The 25,808-nt window shown below is 38.7% G+C and overlaps 1 protein-coding gene across 4 annotated transcripts in view; it reads right to left on the bottom strand.

Annotated features, from left to right (window-relative positions):
- Positions 1–1,775: 1,775 nt before the first annotated feature.
- The window catches only part of BMPR2 (bone morphogenetic protein receptor type 2), a 109,434-nt gene continuing 85,401 nt past the window's right edge, over positions 1,776–25,808 (bottom strand). Inside the window, exons 6-14 of one of the 4 annotated variants that reach the window (XM_068138311.1) lie at positions 24,596–24,826; positions 21,542–21,656; positions 19,808–19,968; positions 17,975–18,122; positions 16,889–17,025; positions 13,164–13,336; positions 10,871–12,150; positions 9,430–9,510; positions 9,118–9,198 (exon numbers count right to left, since the gene is read on the bottom strand). In XM_068138311.1, coding sequence (XP_067994412.1) covers positions 9,461–9,510; positions 10,871–12,150; positions 13,164–13,336; positions 16,889–17,025; positions 17,975–18,122; positions 19,808–19,968; positions 21,542–21,656; positions 24,596–24,826 — 2,295 coding nt within the window. In that variant the 3' untranslated portion in view covers positions 9,118–9,198; positions 9,430–9,460. Of the gene's footprint in view, positions 9,199–9,429; positions 9,511–10,870; positions 12,151–13,163; positions 13,337–16,888; positions 17,026–17,974; positions 18,123–19,807; positions 19,969–21,541; positions 21,657–24,595; positions 24,827–25,808 lie in introns of all 4 variants that reach the window. The other 3 variants (XM_068138312.1, XM_068138309.1, XM_068138310.1) reach the window with 3 other exon arrangements.

Raw genomic sequence — 25,808 nt, 5'->3', positions numbered from 1 at the left:
TCCTGGGTCATGCAAGTCAGTAGGGCCCACTTACTCCATCTCCTCTAGTTCTGATAGACAGGACAGCAGCTCTGGGCTGGAAAAGCTGCTGCTTGCAAGAATCCTGTGACATTGTCTCCTTGTATGAAGGAGAAAGAGTGCAATAGTTTGTGTGGGAAGGATAGAGGGTTGCTGGTTTATTTCTTGTCCCACCTGCAAAGGTTGTTGCTACATTCCTCCCTCATGCCTGGTTGCCATCCATAGAATCATAGAATCAGTCAGGGTTGGAAGGGACCACAAGGATCATCTAGTTCCAACCCCCCTGCCATGGGCAGGGACACCTCACACTAGATGAGGCTGGCCAGAGCCTCATCCAGCCTGCTCTTAAACACTTCCAGGGACGGGGCCTCAACCACCTCCCTGGACAACCCATTCCAGGGCTTCACCACTCTCACAGTGAAGAACTTCTTCCTTGCATCCAGTCTGAATCTCCCCACCTCCAGCTTCATTCCATTCCCCCTAGTCCTATCACTCCCTGACATCCCCAAAAGTCCCTCCCCAGCTTTCTTGGAGCCCCCTGCAGATCCTGGAAGGCTACAATTAGGTCTCCTCAGAGTCTTCTCCTCTCCAGACTGCACAACCCCAACTCCCTCAGTCTGTCCTCACAGCAGAGCAGCTCCAGCCCTCTGCTCATCCTCGTGGCCCTTCTTTGGACACCTTCCAGCACCTCCACATCCCTCTTGTAATAGGGGCTCCAGAACTGGATACAGCACTCCAGGTGGGGTCTCACCAGGAGTAGAGGGGGAGACTCACCTCCCTTGACCTGCTGGCCACACTTCTCTTGATGCAGCCCAGGATCTGATTGGCTTTCTGGGCTGCAAGTGCACACTGAGAGCTCCCCCAAGTCTCTCTCCTGAGGGCTGCTTTCCAGGTGCAGGACCCTGCACTTGGTCTTGTTGAACCTCATGAGCTTGGCTTGTGCCCACCTCTCCAGCCTGTCAAGGTCCCTCTGGATGGCCTCCCTTCCCTCCAGCGTGTCTGGTGCACCACACAGCTTGGTGTCATCAGCAAACTTGCTGAGGGTGCACTCAATGCCACTGTCCATGTCACCCACAAAGATGTTGAACAAGACCAGTCCCAGGACTGATCCCTGAGGGACTCCGCTTGTCACTGGCCTCCACTGGGACATGGAGCCATTGACAGCCACTCTTTGGGTGCGGCCATCAAGCCAGTTCTTTATCCATCTAGTGGTCCATGCACTCCACCCAAGTGCAACCAGAAGGGAAGCAGACAAGTACTTAGTTTAATGCCTCTTTTTTCCTGCTTGCTTTTTTGCTGTTTCTGGCTGGGTTTTTGGCTGATTGGTTTGGGGCTTTTTGGTGGTTGTCTCCCCCCCACCCCGTTTTGTTTTCCTCTGTTTAAACACTTAGCAGGCAGACAAGGTGTTTTAAGAGGCTATGTAAGGCCTATTGCTTTGGAACACATACAAAGCTGTATTTAGTTGCCAGTATAAGCACCTTAAATGTCTGACTGGTGAGAATAGGCAAAAAAGCAAGCAGAGGCACTGTACTAATGTAATGCTGACAAGCCCTTATTATTTCAGTTATTGGACAACAGTGAACTGCGCAATCTGTCACATGCCTAAGGTATCTGAAAGTCCTGTTTAGCTGTCAATAATGAAGCAGTGCCTTATCCTTCAACCAACGAAACACAGCTGCAACAGGGGTTTTCCTCCCGTTCTGGGAGTGGCATTACTCATGGCCAGTAGTACCATGAAAAACCCACAGAAGGCCATGTTGGTTTTGTCATTAATATGATCTTTAATAAATGGAATAATGCACCATTTTACAGCAAGCCTTTTCTTTTAGACCTAAGGAATAGCCTTTTAAATGTTCTTATCCAATGTCTCTGTATCAATACAATCTCTTTATTTAGGTTTATATATAACAAAGCAATTCTTACAAGTATTCATAGAAAACTCTGTAGTGGCTTTAACAATGTCAGCTTTCATAGTGGCATCCACAGATGATTAAAACCCAAAAATTAGCTTTTTATTTCATACTCACACTATTCCATGAAACACAACTTATACAGCACAGCAAGGGTACTGGGCAGCTTATACAAAAGAAATAACTGAAAGCAATTATTTATAAATTCATACATGATATTTCCTCAGTCATGAGAGAAAACAAAAAATACCCGTTAGCAAAAGGGTTCTGACGAGCCTCCATATTCTAGGGTTTCTCCCCCTCTTCCCCAGAAAAGCTCACTCAGAAAGTAATGCTCTCTTTACAGTCATTTGTAAGGAAAATGGCAGTTTCACATCTCCTCGTTTCAGCTTCTACAGAAGATCAAACTCTAGAAACCAGTCTTTGTCATGTTCATTTTCCTCTTGTACTGCATTTGGGGGGAAAATAATCAACAGCAATTGTAAAATATGATTCCAGCTTATATAAATGCGAATAGAGCACACTTTCCTCTAGAGACAAGAAGCAGACAAGAAACATTACATACAAACCTTTTTAAATACATTTCAACAGCGTGAAAGAGAGAGAAGGGTCACGAATCAGGAAATTCAAAAGTGACAAATGAAAGTCAGCTGTAACTTGTACTTGCCTGTTCCTCTGTTCTTGTGACTTTTTACAAGATACAGAAACATTAGCTATTTTCTTTCTTTTTGAAGAAGAACGATTGAAGTGTTATACTTCATGATACAGTTTTGAAGCACACAAAAGAAAAAAAACACCCAAACTGAATCAAGTGCTCTAGAAATAAACCTCACAGGAAACAAGTGAATAGACTACAAAAACTGATTCTTGGGAGACCCTGAAACTAGGAAGTTACAGAGGCTAATTATTTCTGCTTTAAAATTGTTACCTGGCAAGATGCTGTGCCCTGACAGATGTATGCTCCTGTAAGGTATCTGCAAAACCCAGAAGCAATTTTGAAGAAATACATCCTTACTGAGACAGTTAATGCATCTGTTGAAACATGATGTATTGAAGTTAACCAACTGAATGACTTGCAGATTTACACAATCAGTGATCAAAAGGTCTTAAAAATATCTGACAATTCCATGATAAATTAACATAACTCTGGACTAGTTCCTGCTTACTATGAATCTATATATTAAACTACAGTGAAACAAAGACAAATGGCCTTAGGAAGTAATTCATGTTAGAAATGCACTACAGCAGCCATTAAGTATGACTGGCATGAAACCCAGATCAACATTAAAGGACTTTGGTGTAAATGAAGATTTAGCTTGAAACCTTCCACTACCACTCCCACTGGTGCACTTCCACTTCTTGACAATGCCAGCTGCACTGGTACTGACCCTCACAGCCTGAACTGAGGCATCAGCTAATATCCCTCAAATTGTCAGTAGCCAGGGTTCACCCATGTGGTCCCACATTCCACTTTAGCATTCTCAGGGATTATCTTCTCAAACTTTTAAAACCACTGCCAGCAGAATCCAAACCTCCTTTGCTCCTATCAATGGCAGACTCCTCTTTCATTTCAACAGCAACCACTCAAGCACTACCCAATCAGATGTTGATTTCCTCAGACACACTAGTGCCAAACATAAGGCCCCTTTTGATTTGGAGTGCCTAAATCCGTTATCTGCAGAAGTGGAAGTTCTGCTATCAGTCTTAGTTGGTATAAAAGAAATCTCAAATCTGAGTTGTTACTATTTCACATTAAACAGAACCTACTAGGAGGGTGGAATCAAAAAAGGGATGTATTTTTACAGTTAGTGCTTTATATGACAATACAGAAGCCTAAAATAGAACTGGGTTTAATGGTCTACAAAAGTCTGTTTAAATGGCAACCACACACATAACTATAGGTACTACATAAAAATAGCTTTTTTTAAATTATGTGTTAAGAATGTTGGGTTATTTTTTCATCTTTTAGGTACCTTGAATTGCTCAGCTTCAGATTAAGTTTGTCATGTGCATTCCCAGCTTTCTCCTATAAATCCATTCCATCTTTAAATAACTAGTGACAAGTCTGTCTTGTGACATCTTGCACTACTGGACTGTATGTCATAGTCTGACCTCAACTTTACAGTGATGTGCTAAAGATAACTTGAAAATGGCATAGGCAAAAGGACATTATACATGCTACCAGTGCTTCATCTGATGCTGGAATTTATGCACAACATACATATGCATCTAAATGCATTCAGAGTTTACATTAAAAAAAATACTACTGGCTTCACTGCAATTGGCATTGCTTTTTCCCTGGAGAAAGGCTTCAAGCTGAACAAAAAATAATAAGCACATTAAAACCAGGAGGTGAATATATTTACTTGTTAAAATGGATGTTGGCAGACCAGATGGAAAATTTCAAGTAATCCCAATTTATGCAAAATACTACATTGTCCAGGCTATGACCCAGCTTGCACAGGCTAATCAATCCTCTCTCAGTTTTCTCTGATAAGCTGCATCAGGTCACATATATACTAATGTACTCAGCAATTATTATTTTTATGTCTTAAACCCAGCCTGTTTCAGCAAGGGAAAGTGCCACAACTTTTATATAAGTGAAAATTACAGCATAACTGGTTTCTTCAGTGTGGACTAAATTCTCCCTCATTAGGTTGAAAGCTTCCATAGTAACGTTTCTGTGGCAGAATGACTATGATCATTTGGATATTTTTCATGAAAGAAAATTAAAATCTGAACCCAAACTTAGCAATATTATATTAGTGGATATTTTAATTAAAAAGGGACATATAATTAGAGCAAAATGCACTGAACAGACACAATGGCATATGCAATGGATATATACATATTTTCAAAATAACAATTCATTCTTACTAAATTTGGCCCAATATTCTATTCTATACCACTACTGAACTTCCTTGTTCTCCTTTCTGAGGCAGGCTGGATTAAAGATTTCTTTCAGAGAAAGCTGACAGTAGTAGGCAAATACTTACTTTCTAAACATATTGATAAGGTGAGAGTTTTTTTGTTGTTTGTTTGCTGGAACCTGTGCTATTTTTTGTTCCCCAGTGCACTGAAAAAAAAGAAACTGTATTGCCTTGGAAAATTAGGTAATTTTCTATATAGAAACAAGACACAAAAGAATGGCAGTAAGAAAGCAAACACAGAAACATTCTTTGTTTCTGAGAATATTCTTAGGGTATCAGTTGGTTTTCTTTTAAATTAGGAATTCCTTTACCTTTAGCTGTGCAATTTAAGTGCATCTTGGAGTTTATTAACATTAATTGTTTAGGACACGAAGCTGTAGACCATTATAAGCAAACTGAGGAAAAGTGTTGCAGTTAATCTGATTGGTACATACCCATTTTAGTGGAAAATAAATCTGACTATGAGTCATGTCCGTTCAAATGGTTAGAATTCGCATTTTAAAACCCGTGTTATGTTGGTGGCTATTTTGGTAACAGGAAACAGAAAAAGAGACAAAGCATTTACCTAAGCAACTCTTCTGGCTTCTACCAGCACATAATTTTCTAAAACCAGTAAGATTTTGGATTTTGGCTTATTTACACAAACACCACAAATGTTTGCTCTAACATTTTACTTGAATTATACATTATAAATTACCAGAGCAAATATTCTACTGTTGCCTATTTGACTGTGGCACAATTCATAGGTATTTACACTATCATTCTATTTTCTTTTTGCTATATTTATCTTGTTGGCAATATACACGAGAAACTGATAAAAAATTATCAGCTGTCAACATTATCCCTTTTTCTTACAAAACCAAAACACAAAGTAGAAAAAACCCAACAAAACAACCAAAAACCCAACCAAACACACACACAAATTTGTCTCCTCTGATTATAGTACAGTTATCACCTATCCTCTGTGTCTGATCTGTAGAATTCTCTCTTACATGTACTAGTGAAAGAGGATTCCCCATGGTACAAGATACAATTCAATATCATTAATTTACTACAAAAGCATTCTGTGGAAATTGGATTACAGGCTGTGAGTGAAAAAAAAAGGCATTACTAAATGAAGCATTAAAGACACTGCCAATCTGATCTCATCAAGCTGTGCAGAATTTGTCTTTTGACACCTACTTAAGGTTGTTTTCACTGACCTGTAAGAGTTTTTTCTCCATTTTATGGGGTGTTTTGTGATAAAGTACACATTTCTATGATGTTACAAATTATCCCTGATAGATTACAAAGCCAATACTTTCTATTAATTCTTATTAATCCCAGAGGCTTTCCAGCAAGTGACAGACTTGATACAGGAAAAAAAATACTATTATGGCTACTTCAAGAATGTTTAAAGAAAACTGCAGAAAATAACATTTTCATCTGGTATTAGAATTATTTTGACTGCATTGCTCATTAAAAAAAAAAAAAAAAAAAAGAAAGTTGGATTTCTTACAAAGGGCTGGCCAGAAAAGAAAGGCTAGAAGACCGGTGCAGACTTAGCAGAAAGAAGCATTAGTCAGCGCAAATAACTTTTCTCTCTGCAGAGTGTTGCAAGTTAGGTAAGAATGTCCTAAATATGCTTTTCAACCCACATTATGAAATGCTGATAAATGACACACACAAGGCAAAGCAAAACAAAAAGTCACTGGGCAAGGAGTGAAGAATCTTCAATATACATCATCACAACACAACATACTGTACTTCTAATGAGGACTCAAAGAACACCAAAAAAAGACGACAACCACAGCTAGCATTTTGAACAGAATGCCAGAAATTTTGATTCAGGTCTTGAAACCCATCTGAGCAACTGGCAGGTTTTCAACATCCGGGATGTGAGACTGAGGCAGATGGGAAGCTGAAGAGTGAATTAAAAGTATTACCAGAGAAAGGCTGTATTTTTGAACAGGGAAGATGTAACTATGTATTTATCTGGGCAGATGACAGAATGACACCTCAAAGATGAAAGGTACTACTTGAACTAGTGCTTAAAGAGCACAGGGTACCCAAAATGTGTCTAGTGCCTTGCTATTTCTACAACTACACTTAACCAAATTCTGGATTTATACAGTCATCTCTTGGAGGTGTCTAGGAAAATATAATAAACATTAAGAAGCATGACAAGAAAAAAATCATAGCAATCAAGCATAAACAAGGTAGAGTTTGGGAAATGCCAGGAGTCAGACGTAGCAAGGCATATATTATGCTAGTTGTATCATAAGATATAGAAGAATGGGGCTGACAAAGTTTATGTTGGGGGGGGGAAATAATCTAGCAAGGAAACAAATGAACTTGAAAGCACAGAGCATCCAAAAGCAAAGCCAAAATAAGACAGGCTGGGGGAGGCAATTGTTTGCTGCCAGCATCCTGCCACTGGAGTTTGGCGGGCTGACTGAACAGATTTTCTTTCTTTGAACATCACCAGTTTTTAGGTAAAGTGATAAAACTTTATTCAGTACCAAAAACTGGCACATGTTATGCCTTCTATCTAGTTTTTACTGATGTGTTTTCAATCAGAAAGAATATTTCTCAGGTGGAAGATACTTCTTATAAGGGTGGAAGGAGGTCCTGACCAATGAGGAAATTAATTTTCTTTCAGTATACAGTTTAAACAATCATTCTAAAAAAGGGTAATGTTTACTTGAGATAGTGAAAAAAAACAGAATTATCTCTATTGAGAGATTGTCCATGGACATCTAAAATTAATGTGCAAACAAAAGAAAGAAGAGTCTAAGCAGAGGGACAAAAACTCCAACCCTCTCCTAGAAACACTCACAATGATGAATTTTAAAAGCACACAATACATTTTAACAAGATGAATGAGGGTCTCTAAAAACTGAAAGGCAAATAAGCTTTGCCTCAATAATATCAGTTAACTTGGGTGCACCTACCTGCATAAGTAATCAGGCTGATTTTACCCCAGACTGCTTCTAAGGAGGTAAATCAGGAAAGATTTGTGACTCATCGCAAACCTGCTTTATGCCAAATAAGATTAATGATTTTTCCACCATGTAAACACAATACATTCACAGCCTATCTTCACCAGAGCTTTTAAGTATGACAGTTATTAAGATTTCTGAATAAAATGCAGTTTTTAATGTACTTCATTAGTGATCTAAATAAGGTTTTACATAAATACAGAGGATGAAACTGCACATGAAACGACAAAATGGCTGACATTGTTTATGTTTTTTCAATGTTATGTTATTGAGAACTTCACAGGTTGGCATCTACTGCTATAAGAGAAACACATTTCGATTTGGAAGGATCAAAGGAAAGGTAGTGAGCTCAGGTTGTCTTTTTTGTTCCTTTTTAAAAGCCCTTTCAAGTTGGGGAAAATTCATGCATTGTCACCTCAGAGCACAATGTGAAGAGGCAGCTGCTTCAAGCTGGCTACAGTGTGCAAAGTTCACTGTCTTGACCGTCTGACTGCTCAACTGTCAGGGAAAAATTAACAAATACAAAAAGGGGAATATGTGGCAGTTTTAGAAAAACACTTTTCAATAAAGCATACCGTGAACTATAGACTATTGCACATTTCAACATGACACAAGAAAAACGTGGAGTTTAAAAAAGAAAACACTTTGTAACATAGAAATACACAGACTAGCTTGTGCACAGAAATGAAAACATGGTTAGAAGACACCACTGCAGTCAAACCTGTCTTACAGTCTGCTCATGATCTTAGTGACCTTAAGAAACTGGTCCAAACTGATTATCAGCAATACTTTTTTTGTTACTTTTTTTTCCTAAAAAAATATTTTGAGACCACCTTTTCGATATACATATATATATATTCCGTGGTCAGAACAGGCAGACTCAACCTTAGCGATCCGAAATAAAAGTGCAAAAACGTTCAAAAAAATAAAACAAAATCAAAAAATATGGAAGCATAAGCTAAAAATTCTCTGCATAGCTGAAATCTATTTAAAGCGAGTCCTCGGTAGGGGCTGCTGACAGGAGGAGAAAGCAGTTTTTTAAAATGTCTTCTGCACATTTGTTTCAAATAATGCAAAACTCAGGGCATTTGTAGGCTTTTGAAGTATTTCACAGGCAGTTCACTCCTGCGTCCTTAGACACCATGGTGGTGGCAGTGCCTCCTTCCGCAAGATAAACAGCGGTGCTGGATTTGGAGTGAACTGCTCGGTCGCTGCCGTTGTTGTTGACCTCGCAGTGCAGTGGCTCTGTGGAGATGACCCACGTTGAAGGACGCCACCGCTTAAGTGAGTATGGAGTTTTCACACGTTTCTTGATCTTTTCTCCTGAGCCTGACTTGCCATCCTGTGAGGAGTCACCTACTGAAAACAAACAAAACAAAACAAAAGAACAGAGTAGAAAATAGGCAAGATTAGACTGGAAAGTCCCAGGTTGTTACTCACACAAAACAGAACAAAAGAGCAAAATCTTTTAACACAAAAGCAACTGTGGGAGAGGCATGACAGGTGTATCCACTACAGTAGCTGCTGCTAAGCAAGTGCTCAGATTCTGTTCTCTACCAGAAATCACTTCAGTGAAGTAATCTGTGTTACCTTGAACGCATTTTGGCATCAAACAGCAGAATCAGCATTTGACATTTGAGGAGCTTTTGCAATCGCAGTACCTTATATTACCTATAAAGGGAGGTACAAACAACTGTTGCTATTACAGGACAGCAAAGGCTAAACTTTCAATAACATAATTAAAACATAGGTCCCCATATCCTACTTTACCTTGCAAAGCATTTCACCTGAAGACAAAATGGTCCATTTTCTGTTAAGATCCTAAGTCAGGATTTGGGATGCTAGTTTGTAAACTGTCAAACCCAACTTTAATCACAAAATCTCAGCAGTAGAGATCCAATTTATAAAAAAACACTTCAAACTCTTTGACCTTCAGTTAAAGAAGGTTACTGCAATAATCTTTTTTTCTTAAGATTTTGACCCAAGTGAACACATTAAGACAAAAAATTTAAAAGGCAGGCTTATACATTCCACCTCTGAACAGTCAACTGTATTTCTTGAAAGATCTGTTCTGGTTTGTTTCTAAACCCTTTCTTTCCAAAGATGCCTGGCATCTCAGATTATCTCATTAATACTACAGCACCTGTCTAAACAGAGGTTTGCAAGCACCTTTCAAAGGCAGCACTGTATTCTGAAAATATATTCTCTTAAAAACACACAGTGGGAGGCCTTTCCAACAGCTCCAACAGGCCCAAAGTCAACACGCAGGATGTACTTATTTTAACTATAACTACATGCTTGCATTCTTACTGTAAGAAGTGAGCCCCATTGTAACACCTTAAGAGCTGCAGAGCTCTTAAGACAGTTATTCTGAAGGAGTCTGTTAAAAAAGCAATTCCTTCTCTACCCACTTAATTTAATGAATCTACTGATTAGGTTTTAATATGTACATGGTAAACTGACAGATTGCCATAATTATTAGAGCTCAGACATCAAAGCAGACAACGCTTGACCCTCCATCTAGGCTGGGCTAATACAGTAAAATGAGCTGCTCTAAAAGTAATGAAGCATATACTTGGCTATTATGATTATTTTAATTAGTGCAGTTTAGAGACAGCTGCTCTGAAGAGAATGAGAAAAGTAAGGAAAACAAGGTGTAACGTGTCCCTGAAGGAAGAATCAGGAAGCTTTTCCAGGCGGCCAAGATAGGTTCCTTCTAAAGAAAAATGAAATAATGAAAGCTAGAAATTATTTCCTTCCTGGAGTGTAAGTTATAAAGGGATGGATTTACCCCATGAATGTGGAAGGAAAATGTGCTGGAGTTGATGGATATAGGACTTCATTGAGACAACGGACAGGACTTAATATAGAAGACCAAAATTGTGCTGATAGGAATTAAATTTACATGGGATTTAGTAAGTGTGCTTTGAGGAGGCACAGGAGAGACAGAAGAGTTTTCTATTCAAGAGGACAGACACAGTTAACCAAGAAAGTGTCAGGGAGACTTTTCCAAAGTCCTGTAGGCACTTACACTGCATACTACTGCTATCCAAACTATTTGTGGCTGACAGATCCAGCGAATTAGGCCTCTGTGCTCTTCTAGTCTGGGTCTGCCCAGGGTTTCTCACTACATTCTGGATACTGGCTGTGGCTGTGTCTTGCACTGGACATGGATTACTGTTGTTGTTATTGGCATTTGTTCGGCCATTATCCAGTGGTCGCTCTCTCCTGTCTACTAGTCGGTCTAGAACACCTTCATCTTGGCCAACCTGCTGCTCCCGCCTCAGTAAGGGCTCATGCTCATCAGGGCTTGAATTAATATTCAGCCGACTATCCTCTCCGCTGAACTGGTTCTGAAGCATTTCCTGGGCCCTCTGTGCTACTGAACTGGTTGTCTGGCCAGATGGCACTGTGCCATTGGCATACTGGGTTGTGCCAGAATGAGAGTTTATGCTGTGGCTTCTCCCAGCCACTCCATTCATGGTAACTGTCACGACATGAGGTTCTGCAGCATTGATAGTGTTCATCTTGGCAACACCTGTTTCCACTTGCTTCAAATTTGATTTGTGCTTGCCACCAAATTTTAACCGTGGCTCCTTGGTTGAATTTTTGGTGTTTAGGGGGAGGCTAGTAGGCCTCTTTGGAAGGTTCTGTTGCTTGGGCAGAGGATAGACCTGAGCAGATGGGACATCCGGAATCAAACATGCTTGACCATTGCTAGCTTGTGTGAAGTCCTGTTGTCCTGTCACCTCTACTGCAAGTTTTATGAGTGGATAAAGCAAGCTGGAACTAGTGCTGCTGAGCGGATCTGGCCCACTAAACTGCTTAAGTGAATGTTCCATCAGATTTTCATCAGAGCTTTCTTTCAGGTTCTTATCCACTTCTTTTGGATCCAATTTATTTGTCTCTAAGTCCTCCTCTGTTAGCTGCAGACAAACAGGGGTGGGCCCACCTGGCTGCATGACATTTGTAGTATGTAAGTTTGTTTCATCCAAATAAGGCATTTCAGATATGGTAGTCATGCCAGTGCTAGGAGTAAGGCCAGTTGTATTAGTGGTGGTAGTATTGGTGGACAAACTGGTTACACTTGTCTCAGGACTGGGGATGCGAGCTTGAGCTTGTTGTCGCTCGTAGTTAATGGAGTTTCTATTCTTTTCCCCTGAAGTCAATGGTGTAGTGGACATTGAATGTTCAGAAGAAATGTTCTTCACTATGCTGTCAGTGTGGTGGATTGAATCTTCAATGTAGGAAGAAGAAGAGTAATCTGGATATGGCCTTATCTTTGAAACACGTCTATGATGTGACAGATTCCTTTAAGAAAAAATAAGTGTTATTAAGATCACATATGTAAAACCACCTCATATTACAAAGCATCTCATTTAACAGAGCTGAATACACAGTACAAACTGAGATCTTTCAGTAAGTTCCTTGAAAAATCCTGGGTGGCAGACAATTTGGTTTGTCAGGACACCAATTTTGTCCCAGATGGTATTTATACAAATAGGTAATGGTAATTTTCTTCTACTTTTCCAATATGCTGTCTGTCCAGTTCACTGCAAAGGTACTGTTCTAGCTGCAGAGAAAGTGGTGCTGAAGAAGGGCAACAAGAACTCAGCATACAAGATGGAGAAAGGGATGCTGGGAAAGTCACAAGGTCCTAAACCAGGAAAAATCTATTATTTTAACCATTTAAGTATTCTATGATTTGAACATATTTTTTTTCATTACAATAACCACAGCCAAATCCAGACCTCTAGTATATACTATTAAGCACCAATATCAGTTCTGCACATTCTCACTCTCTCTGGATCATTTCTAAGCAGAGAATGTGCAGCATTTCTCTCCCTGGGGTCAGAATAATGATGACTTAAATGATGGCACTGTGGTTCTTAAACTAAAAAACTAGAGGTTTGAGATTCAGCAATTTCCTGAACTCATAGTGCCTGCAAATTTGCAGTTTTTAGCGAAAGACCTCAAACAGAAGTTTTATGTGCTATTCCTTAAAGAAAATCCATAATCACTTCATATCTTTGCAATCCTGTTTGGATAGTTTGCTTAAGTTCAATTTAAAAGGCTCCTCTGTGAGAGGCAGAGTTGTTCACATGGTGCCTGAATTCTGGGGACACAAAGGAGATCTGAAGAACACAAGCAATCAAGAATACGTCATATAATACCCTTTAGCAGACCAGCTCACATAACACACACCCACTTCATGTGTGCAGGAACATTATATTAACAGCGTGCTCTAGTTTCCTTCATAGAGTGAGCTGAGCTGAGCATTGGGCATTTGCTGCTGACTAAACCCAAATGTTTCTTCTTCTTACCGCTCATTTTGCATGGCAGTTGACATAGGGTTGACCGTTGGACTAACTGATTTATTTCTCTCCCAAATCATCATGAGTTCTGCCATCCTCTCCTCAGCACACTGCGCTGTTAGTCGAGCTTCAGCATCTTGATCCCAGCAGTCTTCAATTGTTTCTTTAAGTGACCTCACAGCCTGCCAGGAGACAAATAAACCAACCCACTGTATCATAAACAATCTTTCCTTTGTATTGTGCTTATAATTGACTGTTTTCTGTCAGCATTCTGTATGCATGAAAATAGTCACAAGCTGGTGAGAAAGAGGAATGGAAGAAACACAATTTCATTCATAGCTAGTTTACCCTAAACCCAGCAATATGCAGCACTAGTTTTATCATACCAACCAGGAAGACCATCAGTTTAGAAAAGCTCCATTCACCAGTGTCCACACAACCTTAACCCAGCCCCCTCAGCTGACTCTCTCCACCTCACAAAAACTGTGTACTGAGGACTGATGACCTGGGAATGCTGTCATTGTTATCTAATGATCCCTGCCTTGTTTCTCTGCACTGTAGGCAACTAACTTAGCCTCGCTCATTTCATCATGCTTTCCTTCCTCTGTTCACTACTGAAACATCCAAATGCCTCATAAATACAATGAATTTGTCTGTGCTTGGAGAGTTCTTTTATGGATGGAGAAACAGAAATAGACACCCTTTCCTGGGATCACTCTGTGGGGTGAATGGTGCAGTTAGAATTAGAACTCATGACCTCCAAAACATGCTACCACACAGTCAAAAACCTGGAGAGGAGATAACTGAAATTATGATCACCAAAGGCTTCTGCTTCCACCATATCCAGAGTATAAAAAACAGGCAGACATATATTGACCCCTGCTATGAACCTATACCCCATGGATATGGCTTGCCAGAACATCTCCCATCTACAGCCCAGCTTTACCTCTCCGGCACCAATGACTGCCTAGTCCCAGCTGGGTCCTGCTGACTGCCTCTGTGCCAGAACTGCCTTGTTCACTTCTGGTAGAGAAAGCCAGAACCTGTTCTACATGCTAGCCAAGAGCCCCTCACCCGCAGAGGGTGGTCCTGGCATCACTTGCATTTGGCAAGTCACTGCTGCTTAGTGATGCAACTATGACTGCACAGGTGGGGATGAGCTCTCACATAAGCAAACCTTCTATCTTGCCACAGCAAAGAGGCAAAGCAACTACACCCATCTTATCTGAGGGACATGGGTCTAAAAAGCACCCTCAGGGACAATGACAAGATATTGTACTGGATCTGTTTTCTCTCCTAGTATAAAGCCTTCCTTTGACTTTTAGGACTTGATTTAGTCACAATTTAGATGTATCAAAGTCAATGGACACCCTAATTTCCTGTCTTGGCCCTTTGTAAGACTCCCATATAGGTTTTGCCAGCAGTAAATTTCACCCATGTCTCTCATCTAGCAGATCTCTTCCTTTTGATGTTTTAAGAATCATGAAAGGCACACAATGACGACTTTATATGCAATTAACAAAACTGAAGTTCTAGACCTCCACATTTACCACAGCAATGTGTTTTCTATAAATTTCAAGTACAGAGAGATTTATACTAAAATGCATTATCTAGAAGTTCTATCACTCATTTGAAAAGGTATAAGGAACAGAAAATCTGCATTATTCTATTAGTATCTTTCACTCCTGACCTTTGAAGTCAACCTTGGGCCTTGCTTTGGCAAATGAGACAAGTGCTCCTAACTATCTCACCTCAAGTTTATAACCCTTTAATGCACATCATCTCCTCATATTGTTGGTTTACACTGTGGAAAAACAATTAGATTTTGACAATCCAGATTTGTGTCTTAACCTGTGTGTTCAAGAAGCAGTCTGAGACTGTGTAGGTAGTAATAAATTTAGGAATCTCTATCTTTTGAGTGCCTTATGTCACCTGAGAAATAAAATGTTGCTTTAAACTTTGCTTTTAATTTGTATTTCTCAAATGAAAAATCCATTTATCTAATAGATTACTTTGCATCAAAGTATTATAACTCAACATGTCAGCATAGCTTTAAATAACGGACCAAAGTTCATTGCATGCATTAGATACAAGTTAGGACCCGGGTGCCAAGTGACGTTTCCTGGAGCTTAGTTTTCTACAGTATCTCCCCAAAAGTACTCATTCAAATGTTATCCAAGACTGCCATAGGGTGGAGTAGATTGTTTGATACCCATCAAAGAACCACAGATTGTTTAGCTGTTTCTGATCCATCCTTCAAGATGGACTTCTCATTATTATTTTGATTTTTTGCAAAAAAAGTTATTGACAAGACAAAGCAGGTGTTAGGCAGTTTAAATATGGGGACAATTATTAGCTCAGTATCTAATAATACTGGAGTTGTTTAGCTTGTTATAACATAATGAACATGTAAGGTGATGTTCTGCAAAACAAAACTTCTTGAACTATTTTAGATGTAACTGTTTTCAAAAACAGCTGCCAAGCTTGGTTGTTCCAGTACTGCGCTTGCCAACATAGCTGTAGTTAAAACAGTTGCTGTTTGATTTCCTATACAGTTTTTGGCACAGCTTTTTTTTTCCCCTCTTCTCTCCCCCAGTGCCCCTTTCCAAGACTGTCTGGCCAAAACTATGTAATAAAAGAATGTCTCTATGAAGCTCTTAATTCAGTTACAACATGTTTTACAACAGTGCTAATACTGGAGGCTACGCTCCTCTCTGAAAATGGTTTCATACACATTTACAAGCACCAGCACAGAGGAGCCCTTAGGCTCCCCACTATCTATCTGCACAGTAGCTACATATTTATCAACCAGGTAAGTTTCTGAAGATCAAAGGACATCATTTGAGTAAAGGAATAACTAGAAATATCATTTAAAGTACGAGTCAAATACATTATTTTCATACTTGCAATCAAGCAATTTTAGCTTAACAAGTTGCCAGGTGTTGGGGGAACCCAGCAACTGCTTACATTTCACTTTGCTGGTAATAAAAGACAAACAACCCCCTCTAAGCTATGGGGATTTGCATTACCTCACCTTTCCCACAAACAAGAACAAGCACACAGACTCTTTCCAGATTTCAGCTGTCCTGCTGTAACTTGTTGGCCTGCAGCAGCAAGCAAGGCTCTAAGCCATAGCTATACTAATTCAGAACAACAAACAGCATTACCGTGCTTACAGTCTTGACAGTAAAAACTGCAGACCAAGTGTAGCTATATAACATTTCTAATGTCATTATGATTGCTGGAAGCTGTAGCCTCTGAATTCTGAGGACTACACAGCTTTAGAAAAAGTTTATTGCAATATTTATAGTTTTTCATTTTGGAAGAGTGTAATACATTTTTGCCAACGTTTAGTGCATTATTAGTCTCTGAGATGTCAAAAGACAGAAGATGCCTTTATGCTTCTTACTCAGCATAAGGTATGCTAAAGACTTAGAGCACATAATGCAGACACTATTTAACAATTAATATAACAAGTTATCTTCTGTGTATCACACTTCAGTACCTGATAATAATCATAGTGTGTTTCCCTAGAAGACATCTAGTTTTCATGTCAATGGCTTTTTACAAATTGAATACAGTATTTAAGAAATCTAGGCAGGAGTAGCTCTCAATCTTTAAATATTAACAAAAATTTAAACCCTAAAAGGAACTTATTAAAAAATTGCTTTTAAGAAGTAAGCACACTCTAAAGCTGGTTAAATGATTGTTTCTTTGAAAATACTCTATCTCACCAAGCTGTTCTCCTTCCATGCCTCTGGGAATTTTGGTCTTTGCTTCTCTCTAGACACCAAGACTTGCATGTCTTCAAAAGTGGGATGGTTTCCGACTTCAGTCTGGAAAGCCATCTGATACTCTGGCACAGATTCCCCTGTTTGTGAAAGAAATAAAACAATAATAATCACAGATAAAAAGGCAGAGCAAGGGCTTTCAGATGATGAAAGACAGTATTAAAGTTGTTGTCTATTGAGATGCTCTCCACTTTGCCCGTAAACTTCACAAAACCCAGCTGAATTAACTGCAAATGAACAAAATATTGTTCAGTAACCTCTCAAAGGATAACATCGTCAAGCTTTGCCGGCTGAGTGGCATTTCAGAATGTCTTAGAGCCCGAGGATGACATCTAGTTTCTATGAAACAACGCTGACAGACATATATCAATGTACTGCATTTGGGAGGAAGCCCTGCAAGATTACAAATCTTCACACAAAGTACAGCTGTTTGACGTCAGAAAGAATGCTGCGTGGCAGATTAATTCTAAATGCTTTATCTTGGCAAGAAGATGGTGGTTGTGACACAATCTCACAAGTTACATTTTAAAAGTCCACTTCCTCTTGTTTCATATTACAGGTATGGAGAAATTCCCTGAAATTTCAATGTCACCAGGTTACATAAAAGGACCACTAACTAAAGCCTATGTTAACTCACAGCACTTTCCCATCTGTTCTTTCATGGGGGAAGTCTGAAAGACACTTCAAGTACTTTTATTACTTCCAAGAACTGAAAGCACTGCCTTTGACATCATCGCAGCTCTCAGTGTTTGTTAGCTCTGGACAATAAGAAGAATGCTCAAATTGCACTTATCATGAGGCCTGAAAACTGCTTAAATAGGTAATGTAAAGCCTATCAGCATGAACAATGCTTTGCAAATACACTCTGTTGACAGCAATCAGCTTGAACACTAGATGGCACCGACTTAATGGCAAAATCAATTCAGAAAATTATTTCCCTTTTCACTTTAAAAAGCTATGGCTAAGGAGTACCTTTGGTTGCTGATACTGCTTTCTACTATTACATTGTTTTCCAGTTCTTTTAGTTACCTGGGAAGAGGTCTGTGCATCTCATAAATATCTCCCAGTAGATAAGGCCTAGTGCATACATATCTACTTGTTTCAAAGCAGATTCACAGTCCCTCAAGTTCACTGCTCCTTCAAGCACTTCTGGGGCCATATAGCGGATTGTACCAACCTGGAAAAACAGAAAATAAATGCTTCAAATCAGGAAGTGTTTTCTTTATTATGAAGATTTGGGGGTTATGTAATACCCTACTTTGATATTTTCTAAGAATAATGCAGTTCATGTTAAACAACATCCTCAACTTCTAGAGTCTTACCAGGACCCTTGTCATAATGAAATCCTTCCCCTACTCTGCCACATTTTTGCATGTACCAAAACAAAGTAATTTTGCCTTTATTCAATGTACTCACATGTGATATAATGTAACAGACATTTTTGTTTTTCCTGAAATTACTCTCTTAAACACCAAGGTATGTATCATAATGGAAGAGGATGCTGCTGAAGAAGAAACTTGTTCTCTTTATTCCTGGACTGTAAGCAAGGCTCTTCCCTTACATATTCCCTGTTCTAAGGTTATTAACAGCCTTGGAAGATAACATGTTTATAGTGGAAATTAGTGGGTAAGAGTAAAGAAATCACTCATCAGTGCTTGTAGGACAGTATTTTGTCAGGGGACTATTCTATATCCCTGCATTTTAAGCAGTGGTTTCCCTGTTTCCCTTTACAGTAAGGGGAGATTAGACATTATCAATGTAGCTTTTGCTTTCTAAGGGAGGGTGATTAGCACTGGAAAACACATTCTTTGAATGAAATGTAAAGGTTTTCTGTAAAAGCACTTCAGCATTAGGGACTTTCACTCCAAAATAGTCTCACTGTATTTCAGTAGCTTATATTCAGGTGTCAGTGTACTGATGCCTATACAAAAAGAAAGCAACAACAAAACCACTCTCTGAATCACAGCATCATAAAAGAGAAAGCCTGAGAAATCAGTTTCTTTTTTCTGCCCAGAATCCATTCTAACCCACTCCTAGCAGATGTTTTCCCAATCCATTCCCTAAATTCATAAAATGATGCAAATTCTACATTGATATTCCATTCTAGACCTTGGCTGCCTTCTACAAATTAGAAAGGTTTCCTCATAACTAACTTAAGCTTTCCTCCTACAATGTAATCCAGTTACCTCTTGTCCTACCCATGCTGAATGCAAACAGTTTATTCCTTTCCCTTTGTAGCAGCTGTTTACATATTTGAAGATCTGTCTTGGTCTTTACTTCCCTAAACAACCCTCATTCTTTAATCTTTTCCCATAAGGTACTCTTTCAAGTATTGCCTGTTATTTGGTCGCTGTTCTTTCTCAGCTGGTCCATGTCTTTCTACTTGCTTTCCCAGATATATCCATTTAAAGTTCAGAAAACTGCAGATGACAGAGAAATGGTTGTATGATGTAGAATTCAGTATGTTGCCATTTCAGAAAGATTGACACCAAAACCACCAAAGAATGTTTGGTCTTTGGTTAATACTTGCAGTATTAACCTCTACCACAGCCCTGCAAATAGTGTGGCAAGCAATCCTGCCTCACATTGTCTTGTATCTCACACAGAAAACTTCAGTCTCCCGGACTGCCACTCTGTCATCTTTCAAAGTACTAGGTTTAGTTTTGAATGTTTGGAGAATGAAACCAGATTCTTCCTATTAGAGTTTCAGCCACTTCTCACCTATGCTGCAGCAATTCCCTCTTACAGGAACTGAACCATCTTAACATTGTCCTTGTAACAACAGAAACAGCTGTTTCTCAGGGTTACTTCCACACTTATTTGTTTACCTTGGGAGACTGGTTTACCTTCATTTGTACTTACCTCACTGATAGCTGCATTATCTTCCTCACCTGGACGTACCAGTCTGTTTCCAGTTAACTTCATGGAGAGCCCAAAATCACTTATCACACATGTTCCATCATTCTTTACCAGTACATTGCGGCTGTTTAGGTCACGATGGGATATTGCAGGTTTGTAATAGTCTATTTGGACACATGGAAGTGCTTGTTACTATTTTAACAGTTCTACTGTTTGGCAAAATGAAAGAACCTCATTATGTTTGCTCAGCTATTATAGATAGAAAATCATCTTATTTTTTAGAAAGCTAACATTTTTGCCTCTAATGAGCACCACTATGCTACCTACAGAAAACTGACCGGCATTCAGAGTTTCACTGACTCTATACAATATCTTCATCTAATGCTAGAAACAGTTTTAATGTTTGCCAATAAGCTTCCAAGGGATATTTCAGTATGATTTTGTCAAGAGAAACACAGGTCTACTGCTCCGACCCTGACGGCCATTCCAAATGTCCTCTCTCATCTCCACACTCCTGTGTCAAATACAGCACCAACTGTTTATGTTATGATTGGAATTAGTACTTATTACGAAGACATGTAGACAATATTATTCCAGAGAGTGTGGACATATTCATCTTGCAGACGATTTCATCTTTTCTAAAGAATAATCTCAGTTGTTCCTACTTTATATGCAATTAATTCTGTTAGTAAAGCTGTCAGCACTATTGAACCGGTTGTACGGTGGAATTTATTCTACTCCACAAGTTCCTTCCTAGCATTGATAGCCCCAACCTACAGCTGTCTCTTCTTTATGATGAAAGGTTTACCCATTTTCTGGTTGCTAAAGGACACACCTGTCTGCACATTTTGAAATGATGACGTTAAGATGATAGCTGCAGTTTCCTTGACACACTGATTTAGGTATTTTTAGCCTTGCACTTCTAACAGCAGTTTCTTTGCTAGAGATGGTGCTCAAAAACGGAGATATATATATAGTTTGGAATTTTAATTAAAACATTAGCACCTTTACAAAGAATTTGTAATACCATCCCTTTATTTACTGCCAAAAAGCTAGTGCTTTGGTGGGAGGACATATTCTGCAGCTTGATACATCACAGATCTCAGAATATCTGCTTTATAACCATGCTACATCAGCGGTTGAAACACTGGCTGAAGCCTGCAAGCAGAGATCTAAAGATATAAATCACTATATTGTCACACCTGGTGCTCTAATTAAACACTGCAAGTCCAGCAGTGTAGTTTGTAAACAGCAAAGACTAGACCCACACCCTTAGACAAAAATCAAGAGATATGATAAAACTGCAATGGAGTTAGAAGATAAAACGATTTATCTTTGTGTATACACAGACAAACTAAAAATTGCTTTGGTGATGTGTGTCTGAACTGTAAAAACAAATGAACACCCCATCTGTTTGCTCTCTGCTAGACAGACATCCAGTGCTCCAGGTCTTCAGTAATCTGTTGCCATGATACAGCAGCACCGCACAATTCTGCCTCCTCCTCCTCCTGCCTTTTTCTGGGGCTGGCTCTTACTCCATGTTTTCATACAAGTGTTACAGACGGAGCCCACAGCACTGGATTGTTCAGAAGGCAAGAATGTATTAGACGTTCCAAGCAATCTCCATTTGCATTCATAATTTCCTACTCGCTGTACTGTCACAGAGGAAAAAGAAAGGCAGGAATCTACTATCTGATAGAAATAAAAGAGTATCTTGGCATCCCTCTCTGACCTTACCTCCCCGAGGTAGCTCTGTGTGGAGATATGCCAAGCCTCTAGTTATAGAGTGGGCCAAACGACAGGAGCTCACCCAGTCACTCGTGTGGAGATTCAAGTATTTGCACAAAGAACCCTAAAAAAAAATATGTAAAATTATTGGATTAAAATAATTGTCCAGGTGAATAACTCAAGATCTTTAGGACAGTCAGTTTTATCCTTTGCTTCTGAAAGGTGTAATCCTGCAACTGCTTCTGTGTTTACTCAGATGTTCTAAAAACACAAGACTGGACCAGTTTAATTGATTTCTAATGCTGCCATTCATCTTACTTGAAGAAGTGGAACAGAAAATTTATCACAAAGTAATAGTGATTAAGAATAATAACATCTATTATATGACAAAAGCAAAGCATGCACTTGCTGAAAAACTCTTACTGCACAACAGAAAAATAAAAGTAACTGCAGGCCTAACAGCCTGGGTTACTAAATAAGGATCCTTAAGCCATCAGCACTTGCAGAAGAAAACTCAACATTTCTAACTAGCATTTCCCCTGCTATAATCTTTTTATTTATCCAAACAAAAACACCCCAAAGGCAGTTTAGAATAGGAGCGAGCCCAAACACACTGAAGAAACAGCAAAAAAAGAATGCCATGTCCCCTTTTCTATGCTTTTAATGAAGTTAATATAAGTGACAAGCAGGAATTGTTTTAGCTGAGATTCAAATATATATATTAGTAATTAAGATTAAAAAATAATTAAGCCAAGAGAGACATGTTAAATCTGAGATATCTGCTCCAATTAGAATTTTTAGTAAAACTGATGTTTTTGTCTAAGCAATCCTATGATTGTATTTGTGTTTTACAACAAATTTTCTATTTCTAGTCTAAAAAGACAGGAATGCCTGACTACTGGGGGGGACAATTCTGTGGCTATTAGCCATTTCCTACTATGTCATCCCTTGCAACTTACTGCTTACTCACCCGTCATGCCTCAGAGACCACCAGAACAGCATAATGATTGAAAAATACACATCTGTCCTTCTACTACTTGCTCACCTGCTTTCTATGATCTCAAGGCATGTTTGAATGGTAACATAACCTGAGTCAAACTTGTCAGTCTTGCTTTCAGTGAGGCAACACCAAAACCAGTTTTCAGTGTGAAAATGTTCTGGTCTGTGTGTTCCTATTTCCAAGACAAAGTATTTTAAGGAAGAATTGTGTTTTGGATGGAGAGTATTTCACCTGCACATCTTTTATGTTCTGGTCTGTGTGTTCCTATTTCCAAGACAGAAAGTATTTTAAGGGAAAATCGTGTTTTGGATGGGCAGTATTTCACCTGCACAACTTTTATGCCTTCCTCATTATTGAAATAAGACTTACAGCTCCAGTTTGAACAGTGCAATTCCCTTTTAAGCAGGGCTGCCACAACAGGTTTCCTTCTCTTAGCTCCACATACAGCAGAACACCTGCTCACTAAATTAAGGATCACACTTTGTGTTAATTACACCTGCTGTGCACTTTTCCCAATGACTTCCAAACCACCAGTGGATTGATTTTAGACTAATCTTGCTGTTCTTAATACCATATTGAGAAAGACTCAGATGATGTCATAAAGTTCATCTGTGCATTTAACAAGATTGTTAACAGATCCTGTTTATTTTAGCAACAAGACAATTTTCAATCAAATTACATGTCAGCTGAAAAATCTTTCATTCAAGAAACCAGTAAAACCAGATCACTTGTTAAGACAGTTATGCTGTGCCCTCCCACGAGTAGAATACTCAAATTTACTTAACTCAATTATTTGAAAATCAAGCCTACTCCTTCAGAGCAGGCCAGAGCTGATGTGCTTTGCCACTGACCATCTGGTATGGGCACAACTGAGTTTTTTCTATGGTCATTTCTGGTCTCTCCAATCTCTTCTTAGATGCCCATCTCTTATAAGCTAACATGATCAAGCACATTCTAACTTGAAAGTTTTAGTAAAGACACTCTCTATAAAATATTTGTGAAGTGCTTTCTTAAGTTTGCATATGTATTGAGATTTGTGCACATTTAACTTTCACAGACACGCACAAATAGAGCCTAAGACAGGCTGTCATTACTTTAGTTCTGTATCTTTTTGCTTCTTGAATAAGAAGCTTTTGTCCTACTATTCCCATAACAAATCAGGCTTCAGCCATCACCTTTACACGCTGGGAAAAATACAATGTGAGCTCACTTACTTGAGACCAAAAACACCAAGTTCAAAATTATTTAACTGAACAATTAAAAATTGTTTGCCATACATAAGCAAAACAACCTCAAACCCAAGATAAACTGTGATTTTTTTTCATTTTCATATACATATATATATAAAACCCTCATATACATTACATTAGATGATTTTTCATGAAAGCAAGTGATACTATGCTGTGTATTTTTAAACCACTTTTGTTTCTATGCCTGTGTACACACACTGAGGTTTAGAAACTCAAATCAATGAATTTCAGGGATGTAAGCATTCAGTTACCTAAGAAGATATGAGGATATGTTTCCAGGAAGTAAAGCTGCCTTCTTAAAACTTGTCCTACATCATCAGTATATGGCACAGCAAAATAAATATGATATGCCACAGAATTTTGAAAGAAGATAATATAAAAACCCAGTATCATTTATAGTACCGCAAACTTGTTTGAAAGTAATACAAAATCTGTTTCATTGTAAAAACCTGCATTTACACCTACTGAGTGAGGTCATAGTGTCTTAACACTAAAAATAATAAATTTTAAACTTCTTAAGTAAACACAGCTCTTCAAGCTCAGTACTTGAATATTGACTAAAAAACCTGCACCATAACCAAAAGCAAATACTACAGCTAAGAATCTGTAAGACTACATTTGGTAGCACTAACTGGGAAATCCTGAAGGGTATTACAGTAAGACATATTAAAATTGTAATTTATATAGATAATTTTTACATTACTGTGCAAGAAGCAGCAATGAAAATCACTAACAAGTACTGAAGTACACTGTTTTTATGTGGCTATTCTTAGAAATCTACATCAATCTGATTAATTTCCCAGAAGCACTTACATTGGGGTAATATTCCATCACCAATAAATATTCCATGCGGCCATCTGCAGTGAATCTCTCATCCCCCACAATGAAGTGAGCAATGTTGTCATGCTCCATCAGTGGAATCCTGTAGATGTTCTTCTCATTGACAAAGTTCTGACGGTTAGCAAAAGAAAATACTTTCACAGCAACCGGGCGTTCATCTAGGGAGCCTTTATACACTGCTCCATATCTTCCCCGACCAATCAACTGGAAAAAAAGTGCAAATAATAAGGTTCTCAAAACAACAAAGGAGAACAAAGTCTAAGTTTTCACTCTACAAAGTTTGTACATCAACTCTTATACTGATGTGCACTATAAAAAACAGTGAATACAGTGAACATTTTATATTGAAAACTGCAATTTGAATGTTGTCAAAGCTGTTTTGGAGCTGGAAACCTCACCACAGGCCAATTTAGAGCTTACTAAAAGACTTTTATATATAGAATCAATAAAGTCCAATGCCTTTCGATGCTAATTATTTTATTAAACAGTAGCCTGCTAACTTTCTATAGCTTTTATGTCATCAATTAACTTTAGAGACCACAGATGTTAAGTTAAACATTTTAGGTTTAGGATAGCTTTATAAGCTGTATCCTTCAGGTGAGCAATAACAAGATATGCATTTGTAGTGCAAAATAAATAGGTAAACAGCTTTTAACAGCAAGGAGTAATTAATTCCTTACTATCGCTGAATCTGTATTCTAGCCTCCATTATGCTAGACGATCCTCACAGAACAGCTTTCCCTATCTCCATGGAAACTAAAGAATGATGAGATCTCTGTTCAAAACCAAAACACGGGACCACCTTCAGGAAGTGTCCTGGTTTCTAAAGGTCAGAAAATTTTAACTACATAATTAAAGCACCTGTTTAACTCCAGTACAGAGGACCTAGACATAAAACTAAGGATTTAATGGACCATTATCTTTTTACTTTCTAAATATTTATAAATGGAGGAGGGATGAAAAGCAGATGGGATTACAGAAATAACACTCCTCAAGAAGATAAAGTTGTCTAGCAGAAAAGTTTTCAACAATAGACAGATTTCTGTTTCTCAGTCTTTCGATAGATTGTCAAGTGTCAGTGAGTCACTTCAAGGTACAAACCTGGAAGGTATTCTACCCACAGAGATGTGGAAAGGCAAGCACAGATTAAGATAAGCTGTTCTGCAACAGCCTGTGACTGAGAGTG

The sequence above is a fragment of the Melanerpes formicivorus genome, unplaced genomic scaffold (genome assembly GCF_026170545.1).
Source record: "Melanerpes formicivorus ecotype bairdi unplaced genomic scaffold, bMelFor1.0.p_v2 SCAF_5, whole genome shotgun sequence".
NCBI lineage: Eukaryota > Metazoa > Chordata > Aves > Piciformes > Picidae > Melanerpes > Melanerpes formicivorus.
The sequence above is the reverse complement of the archived record's forward strand: the minus strand, read 5'-3'. Positions and strand labels throughout refer to the sequence as shown.